At 44.5% G+C, this 20,504-nt stretch overlaps 1 protein-coding gene across 1 annotated transcript in view; it reads left to right on the top strand.

Annotated features, from left to right (window-relative positions):
- The first annotated feature begins 1,977 nt into the window (after positions 1-1,977).
- Positions 1,978-20,504, top strand: part of TARS3 (threonyl-tRNA synthetase 3) — a 63,333-nt gene continuing 44,806 nt past the window's right edge. Inside the window, exons 1-5 of the mRNA XM_044230515.1 lie at positions 1,978-2,280; positions 4,188-4,384; positions 11,105-11,228; positions 15,893-16,014; positions 17,594-17,711. Coding sequence (XP_044086450.1) covers positions 1,978-2,280; positions 4,188-4,384; positions 11,105-11,228; positions 15,893-16,014; positions 17,594-17,711 — 864 coding nt within the window. The remainder of the gene's footprint in view (positions 2,281-4,187; positions 4,385-11,104; positions 11,229-15,892; positions 16,015-17,593; positions 17,712-20,504) is intronic.

Genomic DNA, 20,504 nt, shown 5'->3' on the forward strand with positions numbered 1-20,504 from the left:
AAACTTTTGAGGGGGGCCCTAAGCAGGGGAATAGCATTTGATCATACATGAGTCATGGAGGAATGGGAAGAGTGGGAACCAGATGGCAGCAAGTTGAGAAGTGACTGGGAAGAGGGTGCAGACAGAGAGTCTGTGTTACTCTGTCCAGAAGCTTACCAGGGAAGGGAAGAAAAAGATAGCATGGTTTCAGTGCCATACATTACAGAACTTCCTGCTGGGAGCTGTCAGTGGTTCCAGTTAGCTTACCCCAATTAGCTGCCCCCCTCAGCCCCTGGAAGGCAGATCTGCTCCCAGAGTGGCATTCATTCGCTTCTCCACCTTTCTAATAACTGCCAACCTTTATTTTCCAGAGCAATTGCTCTCTGTGTTAATCTCATCAGTCCAACTAAGTTCTCCCATTTTGGAATTCTGATGGCCTTTATTACCTCTGTTTAATCATATGATGTGTTCAATTAAATCTTACCAATGTTGAAAGGCACCATAGTGTTAAGTACCTAGACACTGACATCAGATTATCTGAGTTTGAATCTCAGCTCTGTTGTGCAGTGTTTGTGTGACCTTGGTTAAATCACAGCCTCTCTGGGTGCCTGGGTGGCTCAGTTGTTAAGCGTCTGCCCTCAGCTCAGGTCATGATCCCAGAGTCCTGGGATCAGGCCTTCATTAAGAAGACTGCTTCTCCCTCTCCCATTCTCCCTGCTTGTGCTCCCTCTTTCACTCTGTCTCTGTCAGATAAATAAATAAATAAATAAAACAATTAAAAAACAAATGAATAAATATTATAAATATACATATGTAAATAAATATATATTACAAATAAATACATTTATCTGTCAGATAAATAAATAAATAAATAAAATCTTTAAAAAAATCCCAGACACTTAGCCGCTCTGTGATTCAGTTTATCCATCAATTTACTGGACATAATAATAGTATTTTTTGCTATAAGTACTAGAGGAGTTAGTAATTATCAAGAGCTTAAAACAATGTTTGCCACATTCTAAGCCCCAAGAATGTTAATAAAAATCAATTTGTGTTCCTCTTACAGGAAGGTTCACGCTCACAGTTACGTGGTATACAGGAATGTCGGTGGCGTTTGCCCTAACCTGTAGCGAGGAGCTAGCAATTGCCCGTGAGCTTTAAACTTTCTTAGAGGTCTTCCGTGCCCCCTGCCTGGCCCGGCGGCCGCTGCACTTGGTCAGCTCCGGCCTGAAAGCCAAAGATGGTGGACTCTCAACAGTCACTTTTCAGAACCTAGTCGCAAGTTGGAAGGATGGTGACGGCCAGAAAAAGAGCCACGCTAGGAAATCTTCCCAAGATTTTGGACAATTTGCGTTTCAGCCAACTCATGGTGATATTCATGGCTAGCCCCGAAGGCGCGGTCAGCCTTTTCAGTCCCCACGCCACTCTCCACGCCTCCTGACCACTCCGCGTGACCACCGCGCCCTGAGCACCCCAAACACTTCACCGCAGCCGCGAGCCCAGCCTCAGCCCCAGCCCGGCACTCACCCCACCCCTCGCCCCGCCTCCTGGCGCTCCTACAACCCTAGCCCAGCAGTGCCCCGCCCCACCTCTGCCCGTCAGGCCGCTTCCCGGGGCTCCTATAGTCCCCGCCCAGCAGTGATCCCCGCCCCTCCTTTTCCCGTCGCCCCGCCTCCCCGAGGCTCCTATAGTCCCTGCCCCGCAGTGTGCCCGGCTCTGCCCCTCTCTATTGCCCCGCCTCTCCTCCTCGCTCCGCCTCCCCGCGGCTTCTATGGTCCAGTCTGCCGAGAGCCCCGCCCTCCATAACTCCGCCTCCCCGCGTCTCCTATAGTCCCCGCCCTGCCCCTCTTCTCCTCGTCGCCCCGCCTCTCCGTGACGCCCCGCCTCCCCGCTGTTTTCTGTAGCCGGGCCGCTATCTCCCGCTCCTCGCGGTGGCTACTGCCTTCACCCCGACGACTGCCCGCTGAGCGGCGTCGGTGGCTTGGGGAGCCGGCGGACATGGCGGCCAAGGCCGTGGCTTCACGCCTGGAGCGGCAGGAGGAGGACATCCGCTGGCTATGGGCGGAGGTCCAGCGCCTAAGGGACGAGCAGCTGAACGCGCCCGACCGCGGCCAGGCGGAGGGGCCGTGCCTGACGCGGGAGGTGGCGCAGCTCCGGGCGGAGAACCGCGACCTGCGCCACCACCTCTACCGCCTGCGACTGTGCCTCGCCGAGGAGCTGAGCCAGCAGGCTAAGCTGGAGAGCGCGGCGCCGGCGGCGGCGGCGGCGCAGGAGGCCAGGCGCGCAGCGGCGGGCGCGCAGGTAATGGGGCCGCGGAGTCGCTGCGGGGAACGCGGGCGGGTGCCGCCTAGAGCCCGGGGCGGGTGGCGCGGCCGGTGCGAGGGTGCACGGGTGCGGGTGATCCCGGCGGAAGGACGGGTGCGGCCGCGGCGCGCTGCAGGGCCCGAGCCTCACGGAGCGATGCGCTGTGCACCTGCTACAGCCCAGGGAACCGGTGAAGGGCCTGGACACCGTTTGGAGCCCTGTATTTCCAGCAGTCGCCGGACTGGCTTAATGGTGTCATTTCTCAGCTTTTCCAGTAAATTGCCACGCATTTTCTCGGTAGCAGAAATAGCATTTTCCTCTCTTTGAAAAAGATGCTGGAGTGTTTAAAACTCACTGTTCTTTCCTTAGCATGAAGACCAACAGCTATGTAAATACTCATCCATTCCGTCTAATGAATGGCTGGTTCTGAGCTATTTACAACAGGTGGTTTTTGTTTTTGTTTTTGCTCATTTGTTGAGAGATGTGTATTTAGCTTTACTATTTAATAGAGTGTTTTAATATTTTGGTCCATTGAAGGACAAATTATTGTCGGGTAACATAATACATCTTCTGAAGTTCTAAAAGCTTTCTCAGACTGCGGGATGTTCTTGAGTTCTTTACCAAGGGTACTGTAGTGCAACATCTTCCTAAAATAGTGCATTTAAAGTGTGGCAGCAGCTACACAAGCATTTTCCAGCGACATTGTGTTTGAAGTTTAGGGCGAAAAAACTTCAGAGAGCAAAATATGTTGAATATACTAAACAAGAGTGTGTGAAAATGCACAGACAGGAAGGATGGAACCCCAGCAAATGACTTGCCCATCTAGAGTTTTAGGTGGTGGGTCAGGGAAGCCCAGCGTCCAACGTTGGGACACCAGCTGACTGCTGGCATGTCCCTCCCCTGTTTCCAATGTGTTCCTTTCTCTCCACATTGGTATGAGTTATTTATAACTTACCTTTATTTCTCAGCCTCCTTCCAGTCAAACCCAAGAAAAGAATGCTAAAATGAAGGAGGAAAGCAGGCCTGAGAGCGAGTTGAGTTGTTGCTTCGGAAATAACGTGAAATACTCCATGGCATTTAAATATTCTGGTACAGTTAATTGCCTGATTTTTAATTAAAACATAATAACTAATTAAATTACGACACTAGTAGTATTTTCAAAACCTTGCAAACCTTAGCTACCAGATATCTTTCTTTTTTTTTTTTTAAAGATTTTATTTATTTATTTGACAGAGAGAGATCACAAGTAGGCAGAGAGGCAGGTAGAGAGAGAAGGAGGAGGAAGGAGGCTCCCTGCTGAGCAGAGAGCCCGATGCGGGACTCGATCCCAGGACCCTGAGATCATGACCTGAGCCAAAGGCGGCAGCAGCTTAACCCACTGAGCCACCCAGGTTCCCCAGCTACCAGGTATCTTAACTTTGAGCTGAGCCAGCCACAAAGAACCAAGACAAAGTGCTTCTTCGTCTATTTAAGCTGAGACAGCAGAGCTTTTCTTTTGTGTTAAGGAAATTAGCCACCATATAAATCATGAAAACAAACCAGAGTAGGTCTTGAGCATAAACAGTTGACAGGAGCAAAGGAGGAAAACCTGGCCTCAGGGGGATCAGTCTGGTTGAGATCAGACAAACAGAAAAGACAACTGAGAATCAAGTGGGGTGGCATATGGGTAGGTGGTGAATTGCGGAACTGCATACACGGGCATTGAACCTACGGTAGAGGGAGATATGGTAGTTAGAAGAGGTAGGCTTTGAGCTGGACCCGAGACACAAGGAGGTGGAAAGTGAATGGGAGGAGAGTTAAAAAAGACCTGGGGTCAGCAGAGAATGGGGTGAGCCTTACTGCAGGTGGAAGTGGTAGAAAAAAGTGGGCTGCGTATGTTAACCTTGTATTCTAATGACTTTCAGGTGACAAATCAGCCAGATTTTGTGAAGGAAAGATTGAAGCTGTTTGAAATATTGAAGAAAGACCATCAGCTTCCATTTGCCGTTACTGGGAAAAAGGGGAATACAAACACCGTGATCACAGTGACAGTGGCTGACGGGAAAACAGTGAAAGGGGAAGTCTGGAAAACGACACCTTATCAAGTGGCTGCTGAAATTAGGTAAACCATAGTTTGAAGAAGATAGTCATTATGCAGTATTGTGCCAGAGCTTGGTGACAGTGTGATCCTCAGGGACCATGAAAATATTTTTTATTACATGAATAAGTTAAATGTCATTAATTTTTCCCATCTGGCTTTGGAAGAGGGCATTTAAATAAGTAATTGAATACCAGGATAAAATTTCTTCCTCTTTAAAATATCCATATTTTAAAGTTCTTTTCTTTTTTTTTTTTTTTGAGATTTTATTTATTTGTCAGAAAGAGAGAGTGAGAGCAAGCGGGGGAGTGACAGGCAGAGCTGGTAGGGGCAAAAGCAGGCTCCCTGCTGAGCAAGGAGGCTGATGTGGGACTCAGTCCTAGGACCCTGGGATCATGACCTGAGCCAAAAGCAGGTGACTGAGTCACCCAGGTGTCCCCATATTTTAACCCTTAATTTTAAGTAAGGGTTCAGTGAACCCTTACTTATTACTTATATTAGGAAAAATATATAGTAGAGAAAAATGTATAATCTTGACAGGTCACGTTACATTGACTTGGTTCATCATCAAGATATTTCCATGAGATTTTACTGATCTTTCCTGGACTTGACTCCAAGTCTTCGGACCACGTTGGGCAGATCCCTGAAGGTTTCCAAGCCCGTTTCCTTTTATCTCTGTGGAATAATAATGCTTTTCAAGTTTACCTAATGAGGTTGTAAAAGTTAAGTAAAATCCTGCATATGAAAAATACTCTGAAAACTAAAGTGCTTCTAAGAAACAAAACAACTTATTATAGATTGAAGGTGTATGTGTTAGAGCTATTATCAACCTTGGAATAAGTACTTTGACTTTCCCAGAAATTAGATACATTAGTGAATTTACATTATTTTGACCAATATTAATTCCCAGCATTAAATATAATTCTATGGAAGTATAGCTCAAGACTGCCATGTGAATAAACTTGTACTATTTAAAAATCAAGTTTTTTCAAAAATTGAAATATGTATTATTTCACAATATATGTATTGTGTATCACAATATATGTATTGTGTTTTATATATATATATATTTTCTGTTCCATCATATCTTGCACTCTAACGGCCTCGCCCAACCTGTTCCCATGTTTTCCAGGAGAGATGAAGAGGTGTGCTGGGGAAAAATAGGGTTTGAGGCAAAAATAAGTTTATGTTTCTTCATGGCGAGTCAATTTGCATGTTGGCATATTAGAGACTGAGAAGTTCTGCACGAAAGAAACCTGTTTGAACTTGGGAAACAAAGTTATTTGATTATAGGATGGGTTCTTCATTGTGCCCTTAATTATCTGCATTCCAGCCTACAAACCCCACAATCAAGTTTCATGACAGAGGAGTTGCAGGAGTGTCTAAAAATTAAAGTTAGCCAAAACCAAAAGATGAGCAAAGCTGGTATATCAGGCAAAACCTGGTAAGAAGAAAGCAGCGATCATAATATTACTATGAGATACCAGAATTCAGGGCCGAAATCATCCGATGGGATATGGAGGCTTATTGTAAAAAGACACAAACAGTGTAATCCACAATGACTATTTGTCATGTACCTTTATGAGTTAAATAATGTAGCATCAGATCAGAAATACAAAATTATAGACACTCAGGAGTTGTAGGCTTTAACCTGTCCTTGGACAGGTTCTGGACAGATCACGTGGGTAAACATTAGGGTTTACCACCACTGTGTGGTGGACTTATTGGCTGCTCACCAATCTCTAGTCTACAGACAGAGATCTCTTGGCACTGGTGGTCTTGTTTTTGGCTCCTCAGAACCTGAATTATATGTGGAAATACCCAATTCCCCTATTCTGTAGGTAAAATGATATCCATTAGGAACTCAGTAAACATTAAATGATAGCAAGACAAAACAAAATAAAACTTGAAAATTAAAAAAAAACCTCTTCAAAATAACTCAGGTAAAAGGAAATAAAAATCACAGAATTTTTAGAAAATACTTTCATGAGAATATATATCAAAAATCTGTGGAATAGAGCTGGGATAGTGATGAAAAACAGATTTATAGTGTCAAAGGCTTTTCTAAGAAGAAAGAAGAAAATGAAGCAGACTAAGAATTCAACTCAGGCAGTTAGAAAAAAGGGCGGAGCTCTAAAATGAATTAGAGAGGGGCATCTGGGTGACACGATTCGTTGGGTTCTTGATCTCAGATCAGGTGGTGATCTCAGGATTGTGAATGGGGTTCTATGTTGGGCTCCTACTTTTAAAAAAAAAGAGTAAATTAGAGAAAAGTATTTCATGGAAAACTATCTGAATAAGTAAGGGTTCAGTGAGGTGGCTAGATATAAAATAAATGAGAAATTAATAGCTTTATTAAATTATACTGCCTCTTTCCTTGGGTAGCTGAGAGTTGACTGCATAGATGATTATTCCTGCTCTGGGGGAGTCTGAGCATAACAGGTAATGTGGAAATCATTAAGGAAAAAGAAGGACAAATTCAAATGGCACACAAAACAAAACACGGAAGAAAAATGGCTATGTGTAAAAATGACATGTAAAATGGGAAGTGACAGATGTGAAAAAAATGTACCCTATAAACCAAATGATTGCTCTCTAAGTGTGTTTCAAATTAATAGAAAAAAGATGAAAGCTTCAACAGAGAAACAGATTATCTTAGAAGTGTAAATGAAAATTATTATGTGTTCTCAATTTGTTTAAGGTTTATGAATAGCAGTTAATATCGATACAGTCTTGGGGAAATGGCACTGCTGGAGGGTAGATAAGTCTCTTTAAAACTTTTAAAGCCATAAAAACATACAGACCCTAACTCTTGGACCTAGTAATTCTATACATAGCTATTTATCCTAAGGAAATACCCTTGTAGAGGGCCGCCTGGGTGGCCCAGTCCGTTTAAGTGTCTACCTTTGGCTCAGGTCATGATCCCGGGGTCCTGGGTTTGAGCCCCATGTGGGGCTCCCTGCTCAGTGGGGAGCCTGCTTCTCCCTTTCCGGCTTCCCCCTGCTTGTGTGTGTGCTCCCTCTCTTTCAAATAAATAAATAAGATCTTTAAAAAAAGAGAAGGAAAGGATATGCCCCTGTAAAAAAGGAGGCAAAGGATATTTCATAGTAGTTCATGAAAGAATTGTTCACAGAATGTGGTCCCCAAACCAATAGCATGAGCATTACCTGGGAACTCAGAAGAGCAAATTCTTGAGCCCTGCTCCACGTCTCTTGAATTAATTAGTCTCTGTGTTTGTGAGCCTCTCCATGAGTTTCTGAAGCAAGTCCAAGTTTGAGAACCATTGAGTTAGGCTAAACTGCTGTTTCAAGAGACCCCCACCCAAAGACCATTGCTTGAAAAGGTAGACATCACATGCTCTCATATGACAGTCCAGGCTGGCGGACATCTTTGGTCCGTGCAGTCATTTATGGACCTGGGTTCCTTCTGTCTTGTTGATCTTCCATCCTCTTCCGGCTTGTCCGGAAGCTGAGTTCATGGACTCAGGGACTCCCTTGCAGGCAGGGGGAAGACAGCTGAGGACCAAGGATGCTTTGAGGGCCAGACCCCACAGTGACACACTTTGATTTTCTCTTACATCCTATTAGCTCACCTTTAGTCACCTGGCCACCCTAGCAGTAAGAGAGAAAGGGAAATGTCGCCCCTGCTCGCCGGCCACATATCCAGCTAAAGCATTCTCCCCACGGAAGAGGGAAATCCTGGTTTAGGGGACACTGTCTGCCACAGTGTGCCCCTGTGGCATCCAGGAATCCATGAGATCCCTTTTTCATCATCCAGCACACTCAGTCCCTCCCCAGGCAAGACGCTCTAGGTCCCATCAGCTGAAAGTGTGGGATTTCCAAGTGATGTGCAGAGCTCCCCCTGAGGCTGGTCCCTTATGCTCTAGCAACAGATAAGCTGGCAGACAGGGCTGCCCACCCGACATGTATATACAGTGGCGGAATACACAGGAAGCCACCACGATTGAAGTGTATTTGGAAGAAAGAGGAAGGAGCACTGGGGGATCAGGTAGTGTAGAGAAGATTCTGCGGGCAGTGATGGGGAAGGCCCGCAGTGCTTGGGTCAGCCCATCTGGCCGCCCTCTGTTTTCTGGTCCACAGTCCCCCAGAGACCCTGATTTTGCTCTTTGGGAGGTTCCTCGTTGTCCATCATCCTCATCAGCCACATCTGAAGTACAGGACAGTTTGTCCTCAGGGCTGTACCCAGTTCCTGCTGGTACACAGGTGGGAGGCTCAGAGCTCCTTTAAAGGATTGCACAGTCACAGGTGTTTGTAAGCTGGGCTTGTCCTTTGGCAGTCCCGATCTTTCCAGGATAGTAGGCTTCTGGGCTGTTGGCTTCTAAATCAGCTCCACGTGAACTGATCTTGCTTAAGGAATTCTTCTACACAGAGACTTCTCACCTTTTTTTTCCCTGGCTTTTGACTTGGCTCATTCCTCTGTCCCTCAGTTTAATGGTCTGAGATCCCATGGAACCACAGGCTGTGGGAGGGCAGCACCCTTACTCTGATCCCTGCAGTGGGCCTCGCCCCTACTGTCAGTCTTGACGTGTGGCCTTCGAGAATGTCCCTTCTGCCATTTGGGATGAAAGACTGTTTCTCCAATCTGGCACAGCCTCACATTTCTGGACTCTTAGTCAGTTTGGATTACAGGCCACAGGCAGAGCCTCTCTTGGCAAAGTCCCGTCCGTCCCTTCCATCTCCGCCTGCAAACTGGATATTTCTCACCTGGGCTGAGCTTGGTGGGGTGGTATTTTGCAAAAGCTGCAGTAGCTGTCCAGCGTTTGCCAACATTCTGCCTTTCTATGCCTGCTTCCTTTTGTGCCGCAGGCTTGTGAGCCCCTTAGTTTGCTCTCAGGCTTTACTAAACACCTTCTCAACTATTGAATCAAATATCTATCAATATTTGATACTTACCAAATATCGAATATCAAATGATGCCATGGCAAGGGGCACTGGCTTTCCACATCTCACTGCCCATTTGCTAAGCCAGTGCCATGTGTTTTGGTGTTCACCTCCGGGTCCTCAGTCTTCTGTATTTGTTAAGATCAGGCTAAGTCACTGCAACAGAGGCCACAAAAAATTCAGTGGTGTAAACAGGATCAAAGCCTTTCTCCAGTAGCAGTCTGGAGGTGCGGGGTGCCAGCTTGGCAGGGCAGCACTCCTCTCCATAAGTCATCTGGAAACCTGAATTCCCTCCGTTTGGTTGAATCATCAGTATGTACCTTCCGTGATGCGCTGTCTGCATGGGCCTGGGGAACAGTGCGCATGCGCTGTGGTGTGCAGAGGGTGGGGAGGGGTAGAGGGGCTCTCCAAGGTCTTAAGGCTAAGATGCGGAAGGGCTACAGGCCACTTCACTTGCATCCGTTGCTTCCAGACCTAGTCACGTGACCACATCTGGCTGCAAGGAAGGCTGCAAACTCCTGCCCAGGAAGGAGGGAAAGGATTTGAAGAACCCTTAGCAGTCTACACAGTCATTAAAAATGAAAATAAAATTCTACTACATTAATAACAGTAGCTAGCATTTAGTAAGAAGTTTTTATTGTGAGTATGGCCTTATTTAATCCTTAAGATAAATGGATGAGGAAGCTCCTCTAAACCCCATTTTACAGATGAGTTAACTGAGGCTGAGAGTACACTGTTCAGTGTTCAAACCCAGGTTGGTCTGACACCGGAGTAGGTGCTCTTAAATCACAGCTCCGTACCACTGCTCACCTTACAGAGCTGCAAGTTCAAACATCCATACTGGAAAGAGGACATGGTCTCATAGTACCTGACATTATGAGGGGACAGAGAAAAGGTATCTTTGCACCTTCCCCCGGTTGGAAAATTCGGCAGACTATTCCAACAGAGGTCATTAAAGCACATCTCCCTGACCCAGCAGTCTTCAGGAATTTTTCCTGAGGAAATGACTGGGAACTAAGATGTGTGTTCAGGAATGTTCACTGCAGTATTATTTGTCCCCAAACAAAACAAAGCAAAACCCCCCACAAAGAAATACCCAAAATGCCCAGCCACAGAGGATTCAGAAAGTAAGTCTTACTAGTGTGTTTCTCAGGTGTGTCTGTTGTCAGGGAAAATGTGTGACTTTACTGAGTTTAAGAAGTATGTTACCATACTGTTACGCTTCTTTTTTTTTTTTTTTAAAGTATGTTACCAAATAATATATCCAGAATGGTACTATTACTAGGTTTTTATATTGATATATATATTTATCAAAAATTGTGATAGGACATACAACAAAATGTTAACAGCAATTTCTGGGTGCTGGGATTGAGGTTTTTTTTTTTTCTTTTTCTTCTTTGCTTTTCTGTGCTTTCCCAGTTCTTAATGTGTTGTTTTGTCAATAATTTTCAAACAATAAATGTGTGTGGGGTGTGTGTGAGAGAGAGAGAGAGAGAGAAGGATGGGTGGATATAGAAAAAAACTAAAAAGACATGTACTAAAATGTTAGGTATAGTTATTTCAGGTTGGTAAATTCAGATGTGATTTTTATTTTGTTCTTTGTGTTTTCTTTTTTCCAAGTATTGTTGTTGTTGTTGCTGTTGTTTTTTTTTTTTATGGTGGATGTGTACCACTTTTGTATTTAAAATAAACGTTATGAAATAAAAAATCTATTCTGTTAGTTTACATTTGTACTTTCTATTCACTTAAGAAAAAAACCCTGGAAATTATTCTAATCTTTTGTTTTAATGAATCATTGTAGAATGTGATAAGGTTAACTCCCTAGTGACTTTTCTCTTACTAGTCCAGAACTGGCTGAAAGCACAGTTGTAGCCAAAGTAAATGGTGAACTGTGGGACTTGGACCGTCCATTGGAAGGGGATTCCATTCTAGAGCTGCTTACATTTGATAATGAGGAAGCTCAAGCTGTAAGTATTTAAAATCCAATCAACAAAATAAACTTTGTATTATAAATGATATTATGCATGAAGACACACATTAAAGTCAAGAATGATGAGTTTTGTAACCTTCTAAGACTTAAGATTTGTTTATTGGTGTTTAGTATGTATTTCATGAGTTTCTATGGACTAAGTACAAATATATATCAGCTTTTAAAGAAGCTCCTATTTATCGTTTTTTTAAATAATTGTTTCCTTATGCTATAATGCTTTATTTTAAAATCAATGTATATTCCAAATGAAGTTTAATAGATTCTTAAAAATGGGTCTACTTTATAATACAATATGTGTAGGAGAGTTTGAAAACATTACCAAAACTCAGATATCCTTTAAATAGTTATTAATGTACTATTCTGTAAAATAGACACCAGATTTTCATGTAGGTCTCTGATATGCGTCGTTACCTTGACTTTGTAGTTTTCACGCAGCCCATTATCCACCTAAAACCTAACCTATTAGCTTAGGTTACATTAATCTTGAAACTTAGGCTAAATTTCTTGATTTATCAACCCAAACTTATAAGAAGCATATTATTATTACTTTTCCTTTTAAAGCATGTGAGGTATAATAATCCAATAGCTAAATAATACAATATTAATAAAATCACATTTAAAAGTGATTCAGAAAGAGCAATTTTTAGAAGAAATACATAGCATATATGTATTATTTAATTTTTCTTGTAAGTTGTTAACACCTCTCTCTTAACTTGATCTTAGATGTCATCCCTAGTCTCTAAAATTTTATAAATTCCCTCAGTCGGCTGACTAGCATCTAAGGTCTTGGAGGCACGCATAGGCACTATAGGGCTGCAGTGGACAAAGCCTGGAGACTCCCACTTCCAAGAGTTTCAAGAGTTTACATTCAGTGGGAGGAGGTAGTAAACAAGAAAACAAACAACTAAAGGTTTCAGATAGTGTCAGTTTCTGGAGAAATCAAATGGGGGCTGGAACCAAGAGCCGCCATCACAGCTGGCAGGACAGTTAGTTTTGATCCTCAACTCAGGGCCCAGATCCCACCTGAAATCCTTATTTAGACCTTCTCACACTGGCTGGCTCTTGGTTTATCTGCAGGTGTCCCTGCTGAGACTCTTTGAACTTTTTCAGCCTGCCAGGTACTGGGATGGTAGGGGATGGATGAACTACCAACTTAAATGTTCTGTGGGGATGTGGGCATCTTTGGGGTTTTCCCTCCTTGCATTCAGTGACCTCACGAAAAAGAAAATAGGACTAGGGAGCTGAACCAACAGGCCCCTCTGCTTGCTGTGCTCAGAACATGGTATCTGACATCAGATTGTAGGGTTTCCATAATTATGTGTGGTTGGTGATGCAAATGATAATAGGTAAACACATTCACCAAATGTTTATTTGCCAAACAATTACCGAGTGACCCTGGCCCCTGGAGTCCCCGGTTACCCTAGCACACAGGTAGGTTTTAATCTCTATTTTACAGATGAAGCTCAGAATGGCGAAGTAACTTTTCCAAGATCTTGATCCTTCTTTTAGTAACAAAGATTTTTGTTGTTGTTGTTCTGGGAATTTATTTTTCTGTTACTATGGACATATTAAGATACTGAACATAAAGCAACTTATGAATATTTAGCACATATTCATGAAAAAGAAACCCTATAGAAAAGCAAATCTTGAGAGGCGTCTGGGTGGCTCAGTGGGCTAAAGCCTCTGCCTTCGTCTCAAGTCATGATCTCAGGGTCCTGGGATTGAGTCCTGCATCGGGCTCTCTGCTCGGCAGGGAGCCTGCTTTCCCCCCCACCCTGCCTGCCTCTCTGCCTACTTGTGATCTCTCTGTCCAATAAATAAATCTTTAAAAAAAAAAAGAAAGAAAAAGAAAAGCAAATCTTGAAAACTCAGATCTAAAACAATGAGAAATTAATGATTTTTTTAAAAGCATTTTTTGCCTTATGGAAAAATTCAAGACCTTTTGTATTGTAAAAGATTATTCTGTTTGTAAGACTAGTTAGAGCATAATGTAATATACAGAAGAAACTATTGCTGCCCTCTGGATAAGTTCATATAGAAACAGGAAGAATATTCACGTAAAGCTGATACATATGCACAACAGAAACAAGGGGCATTTTATAAGATGGCAACAGCTTGCAAGTTTAAAACATAGCTAATGGTATTTCCTTTTGTAAGCATATTGTCCAGTAAAAGAATATATATAGGTGTTTATTATTCTGCTTTAAATCTTTGGGGGAAGTCCCAGGGAAACCGGTGATAGTAGTTTCTTCCAGTCCCTCAGGGCTTGAATTGGGCTTCACTGCACATTTCAAGGGCCACTTCCCCCCCTCCCCACCAATCCTCTGGGTCCTCTCAGCAGAAGTGACAATGACCCATGCCCTTCTTTTAAGGTTCTCCATGCCACCATTGCTTTCCTGGCTTCATTTCCACCCTTGGTTCTTTCTCAGTCTCCTTTGCTGGCTTCTTCTCCTTCATCTGCCCGCAGAGTGGAGAGTTCCTCCGTGCTCAGTCATGGCACCCTCTGTCTTTAGATTCCTGTTCCAAGCTGCCCCGTCTGTTCACGGTCCGCTGTCAGTTCGTCTGTCTGTAGCAGGACACGTCTCAGTCTTGTGTACACTGCTGCCCGCGGGGTAGCTCCATCCACAGAGATCGTACAGGGATCTTCAGCATGGCCACGGTGGAACCCTTGATTGTGGCCCCAGAATGGATTTCTTCCCTGTCTGCCATCTCAGGGTACATCTCCACGCCACACCTGATGGCTCAACCCGGAGTCTCGGAGGCTGTGTGTGTCTACTGCCTGCTCCCTCCTCAACAGTCTCGAATTAATTAGTAAGCCGTTCCTTTCCTGCTGTGTCTGGAATCTGGCCACTTCTCCCAACTCCACTGCCACCATCCCAGAGTCTACGATGGCATTATTCTAGCACAACCCAGCAAAACTACCCACCTGCTGTCCTGTTCCCCTAAAGTCCCTTCCTGTACTGCTACCAAATGATGTTTCAAAAATGTAAATTGAATGATTTCTTTTCTGCCTAAAGCCCTTCACTGCATCTCATTGCATTTAGAGTAAAAGTCAGCCTCCCTCTTCCCCAGCCACCTCCCCCACCCCCGCTCTGCCCCAGGCTTGCGAGGTTGCTGGCCCTTTCTTCCCTCTGCAGCCTTTCGCAGGCTACCCTGCTTTGTCCCTTACATGTTAGCCACGCAGGCCTTCCTGGCTCCCTGTGCAGGCAGAGTCTTCACTGTTACTCTTCATGACAGTGCCCTGTCCATCTCCCCTTAAATGCTCTTCTCACCTTGTGATTATGCCCTTGACCTAGTTTACTGATGCTTTTCTCTCCCACACTGTGCTGCAAACCACACGAGGGCGGTGACTCCTTTTCTTTCACTGTTGTATCCCTAGCACCTAACTCAGTATTCGGCTCAACAAATATCTAGGTGTGGACAACGCACCCAAGAAGAGACTTGGGTTCATGTTGACAGTTACTCTGCCCTCCCAGCACCATCCGGAGCAAAGGGGGCTGTGCCCAGGGACTGACACTCTGGGGCTGTTTGCAGATCCTGCCCCAGCTTAAGGCTGCAGGTTGGGATTGCACGTAGCCTGCCCAGTCGGCCAGCTACCTCCGTTTCGATCAATTTTATTTGTCAAACAGCTTTCTCATTGTAATGTTTCCTATTTAATAAGGGAAAGGAGGGTCTGCCAGGGAACTCCACTGTCTTGCTTCTTTGGCACCTATATTTGATGACTTCAGTTAGATTTAGTTTATCCGTAAGCCATCCGTTCCTTGGGCATTCAAAACCAGATTCAAAACCCAATTTTCTGACTTTGTAGACCTGTAAAGCAGCCCGTGGACGGTGGTAAAAGAACTCATGTGTGGGCTGCCCAGGGCTCTCAGGCAGCCAGCCACCATTCCCAGGCCACACTTGTCTCCCTCCAGAGCGATCTTGTCAAAATCCGTTCAACCTGTGAAGACTGCCGTGTAGACGCAAGCTACTCTGGTCCTCTGCATTCCGCTTAGAGGCTGTCCCTGGACAGAAAGGGAAGGAAACTGGTGTCTGTCACTCCTCGCTTCCCTCCACACTGGGCGGCTACTCCGCTCAGCGTCCCGAGCGGGTGGTGGAGGCTTTCACGACCGCTCTGCGAGTGAAGACACCCAGAAGTGGTCTCAGACCTGTGCTTACAGCTGAGACTCAGGACAGCGGTTCACAGTAGAACCCAGCTTGTGACCCTGGTGTAATTGCCAGGAGCTCTCAGAAAGTGTTCTCTTTAACAGGCATTAAAGCGTTTCTTTTTTTTCTTTCTTTCTCCCTTCCTTCCTTCCTTCCTTCCTTCCTTCCTTTCTTTCTTTCTAAAGATTTTTCTTTACTTATTTGGTGAGAGCACAAGCAGGCAGAGCAGCAGAGGGAGAGGGAGAAGCAAGAGCCCCACTGAGCAGGGAGCCGGATGTGGGGCTCGATCCCAGCTCATGACCTGAGCTGAAGGCAGTCGCTTCACTGACTGAGCCACCCAGGTGCCCCCATTGCAGTGTTTCTTTTCAGACTGATGTTGCTCTGTGTCTTGGCATTTGTCCCCTTAAAGGGGATCCGCTTGCCTCCTTGTGTGATGGGACTGACAGTCTTCCATGCCATCACTGCAATAGCTACTGGCCTCTGTGTTCCCCACAGGTGTACTGGCACTCCAGTGCTCACGTCCTCGGGGAGGCCATGGAGCTCTACTACGGAGGCCACCTGTGCTATGGTCCACCCATTGAAAATGGATTTTATTATGACATGTTCATTGGAGACAGGTAACACCCCTGCAGAGCCACTTCTGAAAGCATGCGTGTATCATGGTTACATATTAATTTAGTGAATGTGTCTATGTTCTGTAACTTGAGTATAGACTGGGCATGTTGGAAAATTACTTTTTTATGAGTTTAGATTCCAGAGCAGCTTCTCCAACTTTCTTTCTTCTCTCCAGAAGGAAGTGATATACCATTTATCTCACATGAGATGACATCTCATGTGAGATAAATATACCAGAGCCTAGTACTAACTTAAGAACAGAATCCCAAATGTAATCCCCCGAGAGGGGTCGGTTCAGTTTCCGCTCCATGATAATGAGGGGCGCTACCCACTTTGGCCAGACATCTTGCTCAGATAAGTACGGGGCAGAGTAGACAGAGAGGCCTCACCTTGGGTAGGTCTGTGCTTGAAATCACTAGCCACAGGCCCAGCCCCAGCCCACCAGCTGTATCCCGATGGCTCTTAAGGACTAGATGTCAAAGCTGAAACCATCCCATTTCTGTCCCTCCCTCAATCCAGTTCTATCTCCTAAACAGTTCTCCACCCTCCCCTCTTCCTTCGTACTTCTGCCTCATTTAGACCCATGATTTCTCTTGCTGGATGACTTTGGTACATTTTGTCCTTAACTTTCACCACCGCACTGAACACCCAGTACTCATTCAACGAGATTTTCAGACCGTCTCTCTTGTGCTCTGTGCTTGATGCTGGTGATGCAGCAGGGAACAGATTAGTCTGTCCCCGTGGAGCTCACCGTCTGTTTAGCTTTCACGAGAAACAAACTAACAGCCATCTACTGTCAGGTGGTGACGAGTGGTAGGAAGGAAAAGAAGCCAGGTAGGGGGAGGTGTGTGCCATGACACGTGGTCAGGAAGGGGGAAAGTGGTCCTGAAGCAGGGACCCAGACGGAGGAAGGGAGCAAGTTCTGAGGCTGGTGTGTGTGTGGGCGGGGAGGGGAGTGTATTTATGGACATTTGGGGGAAGAACATTCTAGGCCTCTGGAACCTCCCTGGTGTGGGCCTATGCCTGGCTTGTTTGAGGAAAGGCAAGGAAGCTGTCGTGGGTGAAGGGGAGTGAGAGTAAACCAGGGAACAGGTGAAAGGGGTCAGCCTCTGGCTTCCAGAGGCCCGTTCCCTGCGAGGGCCAGACTGGACACGGCAGCTCACACCCACAGATCTGTCCCCAGCCCTGATTCTGTAGTCACTGAAGGCAGGGATTTGTGGGCACTTACTATAGCTCTTTTGAACAAAAGTGTCGATGCATGAAGTATAAGCTAGACCGCACGAAAAACAGGCCTCAAAGGAGCTTACCCTCTAACCCGGGAGGATCCTAACGGGGCTTTTCAAATTGCAGAGAACTGCGGGTAAATCATTTCCTCTGTCCGGGGCCTCCCTCAGGATTCTTCTTTGAGCCATGAGTAGATCTGCCGTGCCTGTGGACGTCCAACTGTCTGAAGGCCCGGTGCAGTAAAACACAGAATTCCTCAGTGCAGACAGCGTGTGGCTAAGTGACAACGGTCCACAGAAAGGACATCGCAGGACGGCTGAGAAATCTGTGTTGACCCTCCCTTGCTCTTCTTTTTAGGGCAGTGTCCAGCACGGAACTGTCAGCCTTGGAGGACATCTGTAAGACCATCATCAAAGAAAAGCAGCCTTTCGAAAGACTGGAAGTCAGCAAGGAAGTGCTCCTCGAAATGTTTAAGGTGATTTCGGGAAACTCTTTAGAATGAGAAAACCTTTTGTTAGGAATATTAAAAATGATTACTTGACATAGACAGCTTTTTTTAAAAAAAAAAATAAAAAAACAAACAGATAATTGAGTGTTGCTTGCCACCTTGTTCCAGAGTGGCAGCCTACCATGAGGTGGTCCCTAGTCACCCAATGTGATATGTCCCGACTGAGTCCCAAACATTTCATTTTATTTTATTTTTTTAAAAGGTTTTATTTATTTTTTTTGACACACAGAGAGAGATCATAAGCAGGCAGACAGGCTAGCAGAGAGAGAGGGGGAAGCAGGCTCCCTGCCGAGCAGAGAGCCCAATATGGGGCTCGATCCCAGGACCCTGAGATAATGACCTGAGCCAAAGCAGAGGCTAACTCACTGAGGCACCCAGGCGCCCCTGGAACATTTTAATGCAGATTTATGTAGGTGGAGGACCAGCTGAATAATTTTCACGTGTGTGTTTATAAATGAGATCAATTTTGTTAATATTCTGACTGCTAAATTCAATGCCACTTATGCTTTCTCTTTATATTATTTTGACCAACATATGTAAATATATTCCTCATCTAATTTAATTTTTATTTATTTAGTTTTGAGAGAGAGTGAGAGTGTGTGTGCATATGTGTGAGCAGGGGTGGGGGAAGGGGGAGGAGAGGGGCAGAGGCACAGGGAGAGAACCTTCAGCAGGCTCCGCTCCCAGCCCAGACTGGAGCCTGACAGGGAACTCAGTCTCACAGCCCGGAGATCGTGGCCGTAGCTGAAATCGAGAGCCAGATACTTAACCCACTGAGCCATCCAGGCGCCCCCTGATTTTATTTTTGAAATCATATCAGAGAAAGCACGTGATTTGAATACGTAAGACTATTAGTTCTGTAGGCTGGAATTAAAATACAGGTTTGGGCTAGGTAAAGTTGCAGCTTCTTGTGTGTCTGTGTGTGTGTGTGTGTGTGTGTGTGTGTGTGTGTGAAAATATGCAAACTAGAAAAATGTATTATGTTAACCATTTTTAAGTACATTCATATTGTGCTACCGTGACCACCGTCCATCCACAGAACTTTTTTCTCTTTTCCACCTGGAACCCCACGCCTAATAAACACGAGCTCCCCTTTTTCTGCCTCTACAGATTTGACTACCCTAAGAATGTATAAGTGGAATCATATCATATCTGTCCTTTTGTGACCTCCTTCTTTCACTAGCGTTACGTCCTCAAGGTTCGTCCATGTTGTAGAATGTCAGAATTTCCTTCCTTTTGAAGGCTGAATGATACTCCGTCATATGTATCGACTGCATTTTTTTGTTCATTCATTCATCTGTTGGTGAACACTTGGGTTGTTTCCACCTTTTGACTATTGTGAAATGTGTCTCTGCGAACATGGCTATGCAAATATCTGTTCTAGTCCCTGCTTTCAGTTCTTTTGGGTCTATACCCAGAAGCTGCTGGATCATATGGAAATTCTCTGCCAACTGCCAGAATGTCTGCCACAGGAGCCACATCATTTTGCATTCCCATCAGTGATGCCCAAACGTTCCAGTTTCTCCACATTCTCGCCAACGCTTGGAGTTCTCTGTTTTGTTGGTAGTAGCCATCCTAATGGGTGTGAGGTGGTATCTCATTGTGCCGTTGATTTGCGTTTCTTGGATGAGGAGTGATGTTAAGCATATTTTCATTGACCTGTTGGCCAGTTGTGTGTCTTATTTGGGGAAATGTCTATTCCAGTCCTTTGCCCACTTTGTAATTGGGTTGTTTGTTTTTTGTTGTTGAATTATAGGAGTTCTTTATATATTCTGGATATTAATCCTGTATCAAATACATGATTTGCAATTATTTTCTCCTGTTCTGTGGGTGGCCATTTTGCAATTACTCTTAAGAATTAAAATTAAATGTCTGTGAAGAAAAATGATTTGATTTAAACATATAAGTATGAAACATACTGATGTTTCATAAAAGTTAAATCATACAAATCTGTTTTTTTCTCTCAACAATTATCCCCTTTAAATAATCATTTAACAAAAAGTACCTGGCACCAAGGTAGTAGTAATGAAAGCAGGAAAGAAAGGAAAAGGGTCTGGTGAGTTTTTAATGTAATGATAGGATCATTTTCTATAAACTTTGTTTTTGTTTTATGCAATAGAACAGCCGTGTCCTCAGAGTTTTATTTATTTTATGTTGTTAAAATTGGAATCTTCTAACCTGAATGCAAGACCTAAAACCATAAAAATCCTGGAGATCACAGGCAGTATCCTTTTTGACAGAGGCTGTAACAGCTTCTTTCTACCTATGTCTCCTGAGGTAAGGGATATAAGAGCAAAAATTAACTGTTGGGACTACATCAAAATAAAAAGCTCTGTATGACAATGGAAACAATCAACAAAATAAAAGGCAGTTTATTGAATGGGAAAAGATATTTGCAAATAACATATCTGATAGAAAGTTAATATACAAGATATATAAAGAACTTATCAAACAACACCCCAAAAAAGAGTAATCTGATTAAAAATGGGCAGAAGACATGGATAGACATTTTTCCAAAGAAGACATCCAGATGGCCAATAGACTCACGAAAAGATGCTCATCACAACTCATCACCAGGGAAACACAAATCAAAACTCCAATGAGATATCACCTCACACCTATCAGAATAGCTAAAATCAACAACACAAGAAATAGAAAGTATTGGCAAGGATATGGACAAAGGGGATCCCTGTTGTCCTGTTGGTGGGAATGCAAACTGACGCAGCCACTCTGGGAAGCAGTATGTGGGTTCCTCAGAAA

The sequence above is a fragment of the Neovison vison genome, chromosome 13 (genome assembly GCF_020171115.1).
Source record: "Neovison vison isolate M4711 chromosome 13, ASM_NN_V1, whole genome shotgun sequence".
In the NCBI taxonomy this organism is placed as follows: domain Eukaryota; kingdom Metazoa; phylum Chordata; class Mammalia; order Carnivora; family Mustelidae; genus Neogale; species Neogale vison.